At 40.6% G+C, this 12458-nt stretch overlaps 1 protein-coding gene across 2 annotated transcripts; it reads left to right on the forward strand.

Annotated features, from left to right (window-relative positions):
* Positions 1 to 3471: 3471 nt before the first annotated feature.
* On the forward strand, positions 3472 to 6843 carry LOC118375175 (uncharacterized). Of its 2 annotated transcripts, none has more exons than XM_035761675.2 (5): positions 3472 to 4029; positions 4319 to 4428; positions 4599 to 4664; positions 5094 to 5231; positions 5821 to 6843. In XM_035761675.2, the coding sequence occupies exons 1-5, from the start codon at positions 4017 to 4019 to the stop codon at positions 6175 to 6177; spliced, it is 684 nt and encodes a 227-aa protein (XP_035617568.1). In that variant the 5' UTR covers positions 3472 to 4016; the 3' UTR covers positions 6178 to 6843. The 2 variants fall into 2 exon arrangements, with proteins under 2 accessions (XP_035617568.1, XP_035617567.1); XM_035761674.2 differs by having other exon boundaries at positions 3482 to 4029; positions 4593 to 4664.
* Positions 6844 to 12458: the final 5615 nt, after the last annotated feature.

Here is a 12458-nt window from a genome sequence, read left to right on the forward strand (position 1 = left end):
TCAACCAGCTTCACCTGGAATGCTTTTCCAACAGTCTTGAAGGAGTTCCCACATATGGTGAGCACTTGTTAGCTGCTTTTCCTTCACTCTGTAGTCCAACTCATCGCAAACCATGTCAATTGGGTTGAGGTTGGGTGATTGTGTTTTGACCAGGTCATCTGATGCAGCACTCCATCACTCTCCTTCTTGGTCAAATAACTTACACAGCCTGGAGGTGTGTTGGGTCATTTTCCTGTTGAAAAACAAATGATAGTCCCACTAAGCGCAAACCAGATGGGATGGTGTATCGCTGCTGAATGCTGTGGTAGCCATGCTGGTTAAGTTTGCCTTAAATTCTTACAAAGACACGGTGGTTGGAAACAAAAATCTAAAATCTGGACTCATCAGACCAAAGGACAGATTTCCACCAGTCTAATGTCCATTGCTTGGGTTTCTTGGTCCAAGCAAGTCTCTTCTTATTGGTGTCCTTTAGTAGTGGTTTCGTTACAGTAATTTGAGCCTGAAGGCCTGATTCACGCAGTCTCTTCTGAACAGTTGATGTTGAGATGTATCTGTTACTTGAACTGTGAGGTGCAATCTGAGGTGAAGTTAGTTGCCAATGAGAGCCATAGCGCTTGATGGTTTTTGCGACTGCACTTGAAGAAACTTTCAAAGTTATTGACATTTTCCCGGATTGACTGACCTTCATGTTTTAAAGTAATGATGGACTGTCATTTCTCTTTGTTTATTTGAGTTGTTCTTGCCATAATATGGACTTAGTATTTTACCAAGTACCACCCCTAACTTGTCACACCACAACTGATTGGCTCAAACGCATTAAGAAGGAAAGAAATTCCATAAATTAACTTTTAACAAGGTACACCTGTTAATTGAAATGCATTCCAGGTGACAACCTCAAGAAGCCAGTTGAGAGAATGCCAAGAGTGTGCAAAGCTGCCATTAAAGCAAAGGGTGGCTACTTTGAAGAATCTCAAATATAAAATATATTTAGATTTGTTTAACACTTTTTTGGTTACTACATGATTCCATACGTGTTATTTCATAGTTTTGATGTCTTCAGTGTTATTTGACAATGTAGAAAATAGTAAAAATAAAGAAAAACACTGAAATTAGTAGGTGTCCAAACTTTTGACAGGTACTGTATATAATGATTGTGCAAATTACTGCATATTAAAACATACATTTTTGTGTGTATTTCTACTTATATTATAGTTCTTAAAAATAGTGGGAGAAATTTGAGAGCTTGTTTTTTATTTATTTTTTATAAATGGTATGTACCAGTGAATCATACTTACTTAAAGGGTGTTTCCAACACAGAACAAAGGAATACACTTTAAAGAATCTACACATGGCCATTGATTTGATATTGTAAACTGTAGGACAGCCCGCTGGTGGAACGTTAGGTCTTATAATATAGTAGGGTAGACAGTAAAACAAAGTTACAGACGCAGAAATATCATACCCCCAAGAGATGCTAACCTCTCACCGTTACAATAACATGGGAGGTTAGCATTTTATATCATACCCCCAAGAGATGCTAACCTCTCACCGTTACAATAACATGGGAGGTTAGCATTTTATATCATACCCCCAAGAGATGCTAACCTCTCACCACTACAATAACATGGGAGGTTAACATTTTATATCATACCCCCAAGACATGCTAACCTCTCACCGTTACAATAACATGGGAGGTTAGCATTTTATATCATACCCCCAAGACATGCTAACCTCTCACCATTACAATAACATGGGAGGTTAGCATTTTATATCATACCCCCAAGAGATGCTAACCTCTCACCATTACAATAACATGGGAGGTTAGTATTTTATATCATACCCCCAAGACATGCTAACCTCTCACCATTACAATAACATGGGAGGTTAGCATTTTATATCATACCCCCAAGACATGCTAACCTCTCACCATTACAATAACATGGGAGGTTAGTATTTTTGGGGTGTATGATATTTTTGAGTCTAACTTTGTCCATCATTATTTACGATTAATTCAGGACTATCCGTAATCATGGTAGCATCCACATTAATGTAGAAGTGTTTAGAAACATGTTATATTCTTATTTACAATAAAAGTGACTCCAGGTCACAAGCTTGATGTAATCATTGCGTGCTAGGAATATGGGGCCAAATACTACACTTTTGACTACTTTAATACACATATAAGTGAATTTGTCCCAATGCTTTTGGTCCCCTAAAATGAAGGGACTATGTACAAAAAGTGCTGTAATTTCTGAACTGTTCACCCAATATGGAGGAAAATACCTTCAAATTAAAGCTGCCAGTCTGCAGTTTAACCTCATAGTCATTGTATAATTTCAAATACAAAGTGCTGGAGTACAGAACCAAAATAATTTTAAAAATGTTTCGCTGTCTCAATAATTACAGAGGGCACTGTATATACACTCTGGGTAGAAGCTCTTAGACACAGATCTCGGACCATCTTATCCTTCCCACTTCTGAACCATAAAGGAAGAATATGCTAAACTGACCTGAGATCATCCTACTGCCCTATGCAGAGGACCAAGGTGAAAAGAGTTAGGACTGATGGTGCCTCTGGGAGGCTGAAGAATGTTGGTCTGTTGGACTGCAGAACTCTGTCTTCCTTTTCCCTTTGGACCTCTAGAACATTCACTGTTTCTCTTGGCCCGTGTTCAAAATGGAAGTGACACATGAAGTAGTACTACAACAATGACTACGTAAAACCTGAACATGACAATGTACTAATTGATCTACTTCTGATCCCCACTCACTTTCTCAATAGTAGTTTGTCATAACAAAAATATCTGAGTAGCACTTGAAATAATAAACGAGTGTACCACAAACTAAAGTGCTATCAAAATGTGAGGAAGTATCTAAGCCTCCAAACTAGGATACTAAACTTTCCCACTTCAAATCAACTGTCATTTTTTGTTATTCATTTATTTTTTATTTTTGAGAAGGAACATCAGCTTCACTGTCATGATTATTATTGACTTTGCACACTTGAATGACTTGCAGCGTAAGTCAGTCAGTGTTGCAATCTTTTTAGCCTAAAAAAATACAAGATAATTGTTGATGTATGAGATTCCCTCTGTGTGGTGACTCAACAGGATGAGTATTACTAACTGGCTCACTGGAGACAAGGAGGCATGCACACAAGCTCATGGGTGTGGGAGGTGGATTGAAAACATATGGCATGACTTAAGCCTTCTGAGGCCTCGTTTGGATTGGGGGTGGGGGGGCAGAGAGAGGGAGAGAGAAAGTGAGAGAGAGGAACTTTTGTGAGTGTAATGTTTACTGTTTATTTTTTATTTTTTATTTCACTTTTGTTTATCTATTTCACTTGCTTTGACAATGTAAACATTTGTTTCCCATGCCAATAAAGCCCATTGAATTTAATTTCATTGAATTAAAAGGGAGAGGGGGCTTGGTCAGTCAATAGGGACGTGAAATGACTGGTGGTGGGAGGGGCTGAGAGATTTACAGGGAGCAGATATCAAGCACTTTCACTTTCAGGCTAGCCTCTGTCTGAGCTCACACAGACAGACTGCCCTGAGGGCGAGAGAGAGAGAGATAGCGGGTCTGTTTCCCCCACTCTGTCCATTAGCCAATTTAAAGGGTGAGCAGAGAGTGAGGTCTGTAATGTACTGGGTCAACAGGGAAAGAGAAGGAAAGGGAAAGGCTGCAGTTTGACAGGCTGAGAGGTCGGAAAATCCAAAGTGAGAGCGCAGTGCAGATTGCGTGAGAGAGAGAAGGGGGTGAAAAGATCTGGAAAGTGCCCGGGAGACAAAAGGAGGAATTCTAAAAGACAGGTCAACTAAGCTGGAGTCTCAACAGTAGAGGAAAAAGAAAAGACTGAGAGCTCGCTCTCTCTCTCTCTCTCTCTCTGTGTCACACACTTGAAGGAACCGCTGAGGAAACGTTGCCTAGTCAGACCAAAGGACTTATTTGATCTGCGTATTGCATGCTTTCAACCACAGACATGGAGAAGTGGCCTTTCTCATGAAGATAAAAGGATGTCACGATCAGGTAAGAGGAATTCAGTGATTACATCTATTCAGAATATGCTAAAGTTAATTGATTGATTTGTGGATTTGTATTTGTTTGATTAATTTGACCACATTACCATTGTACTGTAATTCATATAGTGGTTCTGTAATTTAGGTTTGTTGTTCATTTTCGCAAGTTAACATGAAGTCATGATGTTTCTCATTAACCACATGGGCAGGACACAGAAATGTTCCATCCATTAACCTGCTGCATCTCTCTCTCTCTCTCTTTCTCTCTCTCTCTCTCTATTTCGATCTCTCTCACACAGTTTTACTGTTGCTATCAATATTGACAGTCCAAGGTAGTGGATGTGATGACTTTTTGAGGGAGGTTGTCAAGAATCTTCAAACCACACTTAATTCAGACCACGCTGGATTTGTGAGTTGAACGTTGTGGCTATCCTTTTGTACCTGCATGCACCCTGAGTAACAAATATGCGTTCACTTCCTAGTGGTTACATGTTTTATCAATTTGATGTTTTGTCTATTGCCATAGATACTCTTGTGAATACTGTGATTCCTGAACCAGTTTTTTCCTCCAAGCATAAGGTGTTCCCTAAAGACTATTGGATTTCCCACCACTACAATGTCAACCTGCTGTGCAACACTGATCCGGTGAGGCACCATCTATTGATTAAATGACACCATTTTAATAAATGATTTATTCTCGTGTTTTTATACACACTTAGTGTATTTGCTATGTCTATCATTAAATCCTTCATTCTGATTCTCTGTTGAGCAATGCGGGAGGACCGGGATGGTATCAAATATACAGTAAACACTGGTTTTCCATGTGTTTGACGCAATGCCATTCGCTCCCTTCCAAACATTATTATTATTATGAGCTATCCTCCCCTCGGCTGCCTCCACTGGTTCCAGTACTCTAAAGTCTAAATTTGTGTTGTTGTCAGCGTTACTGGGCAGGATAATCAATAACCTCTGATTAGCACAATGATGATCAGCTTTGTGTGGTGCTCCGTCTATTCAAATTATCAGCGTAACCTCTGTGTCTAAAATCCTGCTTCTGCCTTGCTGCCCCTCCAGTGTTGTGTGTTCCGAGCTGCGACTGTTCTCTCTGACTCCTGGCTCCAGCTCCGCAGCCAGCTGTGGCCAGAGCACCATAGCTTTGAATTCATCTCCAACCTTATACAAGCCCTGGGTGGCAGGGGTATGACAAAAGGGGTAGGTATAACTTTACAATGTCGTGGACATACTCTAGTCATTGTCGCGGGAAGTATGGGTGCTGCAGCATATAGCTGTCTGTATTGCCGGCAAAACTGTCTTCCCCAAACTACTTTCCGAGGCTATGACTCTAGTAGTCTATATGAACTGTTTTGGATAAGAGAGTGTACTGTACGTTGCCAGTGGGGGTGAACAAGTAGCAGCATGTACTCAAAAGAGACGGACACAGCAGCCTTAAACATGTTGGACTAAGTACTGTAAAAATAAAACATAACTGTGCCCCTGCAAATGCAACAAAACACTATAAAGATGCCTTGTTGTTATAGTAAATAAATGACAGAAAAGGGCTAAAACAGAGGAGAATAACATTTGTTTTCCTGACCATGTGGCTTGACTATGCTATAACCAGTGCATAGTTTTCCTGTTCAGGTCACCTATAATGTACGCAATGTATATCACAGGTTAACTCCCCAGAGAACTGGCTATCAATCAATGACAGTGCTTGCACTGTATGTTTGTTTAATAACAACTCCTCTCCTTATCCTTATCCCCCTTTCCTCTCCTCCCTTATCACATCCCTCTCTCACAGAGATTTGAGGATCCTGACCCTTCAGTTCTTCCCTCTGTCTCCTCCTCTCCAGAGAAACTTCTCAACTTCACTTCATCTGTTTTCTCCAAATGGCTGGAGCTGGGGTGCTCGACCCCGGTGGACACTTGTCCCTTCCCCACTCTGGCCTCTCCGGCTGGGGAGGATGAAAGGGCAGCTCTGGAAAGGAAAAAAGTGAGGTCATTAACCACACGAGCAGTTCACATGCAACACAGGGAGAATGAAGGGGAAACAGAGATGAGGTTAAACACACCTCCACCAACCAATAGGAGCCCAACATCCAAAGGTGGGCTCCTATTAGTTCTTTCTGGGTCTTTGTTTTTTTTAATGTTTATTTAACTAGGCAAGTCAATTAAGAACAAATTCTTATTTACAATGACAGCTTACATTGGAGCCTCCTGTTATGTGGACTGCCCTGGATGCTACTGTAGAGCGGTTGCTATAGTTACTGAAGTGGATCTCTTCAATGGCGCACACAAAATGCAAGAAATAAAATAAATAAGATTCCCTGTTTTTGAAAGAATACATCCTTTTCTTTTTGCAATGTGTTTTGGAGCACTGGTTGGCTTTTTCTTCTCAATCTGTCCATTCTAGCAGTTCTAATACAGTAAGCTTTGTCAATCAAGTGACTGTCATGCACATGTAATTGTTGCACTGAAAGTACAACTGCAGTCAAGATTATGTATAGAATAATAACCTTTTAATTTACTGTCTGCACACCAGAGTTCTATTATTATAATTATAAGAAACTGTTACAACATAGCCATATGTATAAAAAGCCATATTCTATGCAAGCTAACTAAACACTAACAAGTGTTTTATATTGAGCAAGCTACAGCACATAAATTATTGTTCAATATTTCTGATCAAATTCATATGATGTTTACAATGCAGTGGAATGTGAATATTTGTTTGTTTGTCTGTTGGTCTTCAATTAATGTTTTTTTTTCTTCTATGAACTTTTGTACATACTGCATCTTGTAAATAAAAACCATGCAGCCGTTATGGGTTTCTCTGATGTAGTCTTGTGTAGAGATCCCCGAGTGCTGACTGTTACCATCCCCAGTGTGGGGAGTATTGTGCAATTGCTGCGGAGCTGCACTGCTGTCTGATTCTCAACAGCTATCCTTTTTCTTTCTGTCTCCTACAGGAAGACTTCTGTTAAAAGTAAGTTGTAGTTCAATATAATTTTTATGTCTGGAGTTACTGGGTAGGCCTACAACTGAACCAAATCACACACATCAGGTATATGTACAGTTGAAGTCGGAGGTTTACATACATTTAGATTGCAGTCATTAAAACTAGTTTTTCAACCCCTTCTCAAATTTCTTGTGAACAAACTATAGTTTTGGCAAGTAAGTTAGGACATCTACTTTGTGCATGACACAAGTAATTTTCCAACAATTGTTTACAGACAGATTATTTCACTTATAATTCACTGTATCACAATTCCAGTGGGTCAGAAGTTTACATAAACTAAGTTGACTGTGCCTTTAAACATCTTGGAAAATTCCAGAAAATGATGTCATGGCTTTAGAAGCTTCTGATAGGCTAATTGACATCATTTGAATCAATTGGAGGTGTACCTGTGGATGTATTTCAAGGCCTACCTTCAAACTCAGTGCCTCTTTGCTTGACATCATGGGAAAATCAAAAGAAATCAGCCAAAACATTGTAGACCTCCACAAGTCTGGTTCATCCTTAGGAGTAATTTCCAAATGCCTGAAGGTACCACATTCATCTGTACACACAATAGTACGCAAGTATAAACACCATGGGACCACACAGCCGTCATACTGCTCAGGAAGGAGACGCGTTCTGTCTCCTAAAAATCAATCCCAGAACAACAGCAAAGGACCTTGTGAAGACGCTGGAGGATACAAGTAGAAAGTATCTATATCCACAGTAAAACGAGTCCTATGTCAACATAACCTGAAAGGCCGCTCAGCAAGGAAGAAGCCACTGCTCCAAAACCGCCATAAAAAAAACAGACTACGGTTTGCAACTGCACATGGGGACAAAGATCGTACTTTTTGGAGAAATGTCCTCTGGTGTGATTAAACAAAAATAGAACTGTTTGGCCAGAATGACCATTATGTTTGGAGGAAAAAGGGGGAGGTGTCACGACTCCTACCGAAGGTGGCTCCCCTTCCTGTTCGGGTGGTGGTCGTCGTCAGGCCTACTAGCTGCCACTGATCCTTTTTCCTCCCCCTTGTCTGTTTATAAGTTACACCTGTGTTAAGTTAGGTTAATTGGTTGGGCTTTATTATCCAGCCGGCCTGCCTGCTGGGTGTGCGGGATTGTTTTATGTGTTCTCTTGTGCCTGTAAGTCACAGTGTTGCGTGTACGTGTTGTTCAGGACTGTTTAGTTCAGTGTTTTGGGGCATTTGTTTGAGTGGTGTCGTTTTCACCTGTGTGGTGAATAAAGAAGTATCGCTACTCTGAACTCTCTGTTTGTGGGTCTGGTGCACTTCACAAAATAGATGGCATCATGAGGGTGGAAAATTATGTGGAAATATTGAAGCAAAATCTCAAGACATCCATCAGGAAGTTAAAGCTTGGCCGCAAATGGGTCTTTCAAATGGACAATGAGCCCGAGCATACTTCCGAAGTTGTGGCAAAATGGCTTAAGGACAACAAAGTCAAGGTATTGGAGTGGCCATCAAAGCCCTGACCTCAATCCAATATAACATTTGTGGGCAGAACTGAGAAAGTGTGCGTGAGCAATGAGGCCTACAAATGAGGCCTGTGACTCAGTTACACCAGCTCTGTCAGGTGGAATGGGTCAAAATTCACTCAACTTATTGTGGGAAGCTTGTGGAATGCTACCTGAAACATTTGACCCAAGTTATACAATTTAAATGGAATGCTACCAAATACTAATTGAGTGTATGTAAACTTCTGACCCACTGGGGAATGTGATGAAAGAAATAAAATCTGAATTCTCTCTACTATTATTCTGACATTTCACATTCTTAAAATAAAAGTGGTGATCCTAACTGACCTAAGACAGGGAATTTTTACTAGGATTAAATGTCAGGAATTGTAAAAAGAAACTTAAACTTTAAATGTATATGGTTAAGGTGTATGTAAACTTCTGACTTCAACTGTATGTATGCCAATACCCTGACACATCCATGCATGCACGCACCCTGACCCACCCAAGCATGCACATGCACATGCACACTTTAGACAGAACACTTGCAAAGTCTTTGATACAAAAAGAAGGGGACCCTTTTTTTCCTTCTGTTTAAGACAGAACTTCCATTAAACTCAGCCAGGTGCTTTCTTTAATGCACACAAACTTTAAAAAGCAAGGCTCAGAGACCGACAACAATACCCCCAAGGCATGTCTCACTTCCTTTTGTAAATGTAGAGGCAGCAAAATGAGCATCAGCCTTTCTGAGAAACTATGATAAACCTCTGCAGACACAGTTGAGAGGGAGACACAGTTGAGAGAGAGAGACAGTTGAGAGACAGTTGAGAGACAGAGACACAGTTGAGAGAGCGAGAAAGAGAGAAAGAGAGAGAGAGAATGTTGCATAACATCAAATCAGACAGTGAGATTCAAACAAACAGATGCACACAGATAATGTTTGCTGTTCTATTATGAGGAGAGGACAGAGAGGCCAGAGAGAGAGCTTTCAGTTATTTGTTCTGTTTTAATTAACTGCTTCATAGCCCCGGGTGTTGGGAAATAACATAAGACAGCAAAAATACACATTTCCTATGCAAATTTGACAATAAAGTTGTGTAGGGCCAAGGAACTTCAAGGGGACTGCAGTAAATAACATAGAGATAGATAGAGGACTCGTCTTTGTATCTGTGCAGTTATAGCGTCTCTGACAGCATGGGCAGCACCATTGAGGCAATCTCCATTTTGAAATAGTGAATTTTTTCTTCATGGTTGACTTATCCCTCCTGATGATCTGGTTGAACATGACTTCAACAGGGTCACCAGGTGGGATCAGCAAGTGAAGTTGGAAGACCCACCCAGTTAACTACATTAGAGAGAGATAGGGGGTGGCAGGTAGCCTAGTGGTTAGAGCATAAGGCCAGTAACCGAAAGGTTGCCAGATCGAATCACCGAGCTGACATAGTAAAAATCTGTCTATCTACCCTTGAACAAGGAAGCTAACCCCTAGGCTGTCCTTGTAAATAAGAATTTGTTCTTAACTGACTTGCCTAGTTAAATAATAGTAATGTGTCTTCTTGTAGGCATTAACTCCGCCATGGTTAGTTGGACAAAGCCTATGGGGAAATTAATGGAGTTTTGGAGGATTTTTGTATAAATGCCGAAAATAACGTCTGTGGTTTTGTTCTATGAGGTAATCTTCATCAGCTAACGGCACTTTTTGTGAATTTTGAAGCATTTATGTAATCAAAAACACACTTAAAGCACATAAAAGGCTTCATAATTCATAAAGGTCATGTTAACTGACTGATATTATTTCATAGAACAAAAAGTATAAGATCTCTGATCTTCAAAGCTTGTGTTAACCTTATTTGCGGCATTTATTACAAAACCTTATCCTTTCCCCATTCATTTTTCCCAATAGAAATGGCTCAAGGAATCTGGGGCAACTAATTTCTGTTTTTGAGGACTACAAGCTGCCGAGCTCCATAGCGCTGCCTATGTTAATAATATGACCTTTTGGCCACTAGAAGCCTCAATCATTCACCATGGTAAATACCCATCACCATTACACCAGAAGTAAACATGATGATATGTAGTATAGTATTGATATTGCATGACTGAAATTGCAATGATAATGCTCAGGATCAGCAATGCAAGTGGCTGGAGTTTGGACAGTAGGCTCAGTGGTGATTTTAGCATGTAAATCTTGGTGTGGCAAACTCCACAAAAATGTTTTTGATGCATGCCAGCAAAGCCACTACACAACACAAGACAACATAAACAATACATTACTTCCACTATAATGGTTAACAAACGGTGCCACAAAAACTGTTAGGGCCTACATGAAGCTGTTCCAATAGCAGAGCCTTCCTTTCAGGAACATGGAGTGAATCTTTACCACCGCTACACCTGGCTATCAGCTATGCCTTGTCTGGCAGCGAAACAGTTAATTCAGCCTAATTTACTGCCTTTTTAAAAAGCATAGCTGATATGGCTGACTTGTTTAAACAAATGTGGTTTCTACTGACAATTGATATGTACAAACTATGGCATAAGGGAACGATAAGCGGATAAGAGGCCATCCTTAATATCGATTAAGACATTAATGAGTGAGCTAAGACAGATGTAATCAACATAACTATTTGTTCAGCACTTTTGAAATGTAGAGCCAAAGAATTCAGAACTTGGGCCGTTCTTACAGTATTCTCCCTGTACACCAAGTCAGAACCGTAAGATAATAAAAAATTGAACAATTATTTCACCTTTATTTAATCAGGTAAGCTAGTTGAGAACATGTTCTCATTTACAACTGCGACCTGGCCAAGATAAAGCAAAGCAGTGCGACAGAAACAACAACACAGAGTTACATGGAATAAACAAGTGCACAGTCAGTGTGTACAAATGGCATGATGAGGTATGGCAATAAGTGGCCATATTAGCAAAGTAATTACAATTTAGCAGATTAACACTGGAGTGATAGATGAGCAGATGATGATGAGCAGATGATGGTGTGTAAGTAGTGATATTGGTCTGCAAAAGAGCAGAAAAGTAAATAAAAAACAATATGGGGATGAGGTAAGTAGATTGGGTGGGCTATTTAAAGATTAGATATGTACAGCTGCAGCGATCGGTTAGCTGCTCAGATAGCTGATGTTTAAAGTTAGTGAGGGAAATGTAAGTCTCCAGCTTCAGCGATTTTTACAATTCGTTCCAGTCACTGGCAGCAGAGAACTGGAAGGAAAGGCGGCCAATGGAGGTGTTGGCTTTGGGGATGACCAGTGAGCTATACCTGCTGGAGCGCGTGCTACAGGTGGGTGTTGTTATCATGACCAGTGAACTGAGATAAGGCGGAGCTTTACCTAGCATAGACTTGTAGATGACATGGAGCCAGTGGGTCTGGCGACGAACATGTAGCGAGGGCCAGCCGACTAGAGCATACAGGTCGCTGTGGTGGGTGGTATAAGGCGCTTTGGTAACAAAACGGATGGCACTGTGATAGACTGTATCCAGTTTGCTGAGTAGAGTATTTGAAGCTATTTTGTAGATGACATCGCCAAAGTCGAGGATCGGTATGATAGTCAGTTTTACTAGGGTAAGTTTGGCGGCGTGAGTGAAGGAGGCTTTGTTGCGAAATAGAAAGCCGATTCTAGATTTCATTTTAGATTGGAGATGTTTGATATAAGTCTGGAAGGAGAGTTTACAGTCTAGCCAGACACCTAGGTATTTGTAGTTGTCCACGTATTGTAGGTCAGAACTCTCCAGAGTAGTGACGCTAGTCGGGCAGGCGGGTGCGGGCAGCGAATGGTTGAAAAGCATGCATTTGGTTTTGCTTGCGTTTAAGAGCAGTTGGAGGCCACGGGAGGAGTGTTGTATGGCATTGAAGCTCTTTTGGATGTTAGTTAACACAGTGTCCAAAAAAGGGTCAGATGTATACAGAATGGTGTCGTCTGCGTAGAGGTGGATCAGGGAATCACCCGCAGCA

The sequence above is a fragment of the Oncorhynchus keta genome, chromosome 34 (genome assembly GCF_023373465.1).
Source record: "Oncorhynchus keta strain PuntledgeMale-10-30-2019 chromosome 34, Oket_V2, whole genome shotgun sequence".
NCBI classification, from domain to species: Eukaryota; Metazoa; Chordata; class Actinopteri; order Salmoniformes; family Salmonidae; genus Oncorhynchus; species Oncorhynchus keta.

Coding starts and splice junctions, on each gene's coding strand:
- LOC118375175 (XM_035761674.2), top strand. Junction 4,665..5,093: donor TGCTGTGCAACACTGATCCG/GTGAGGCACCAT, acceptor CTGCCCCTCCAG/TGTTGTGTGTTCCGAGCTGC. Junction 5,232..5,820: donor GCAGGGGTATGACAAAAGGG/GTAGGTATAACT, acceptor CCTCTCTCACAG/AGATTTGAGGATCCTGACCC.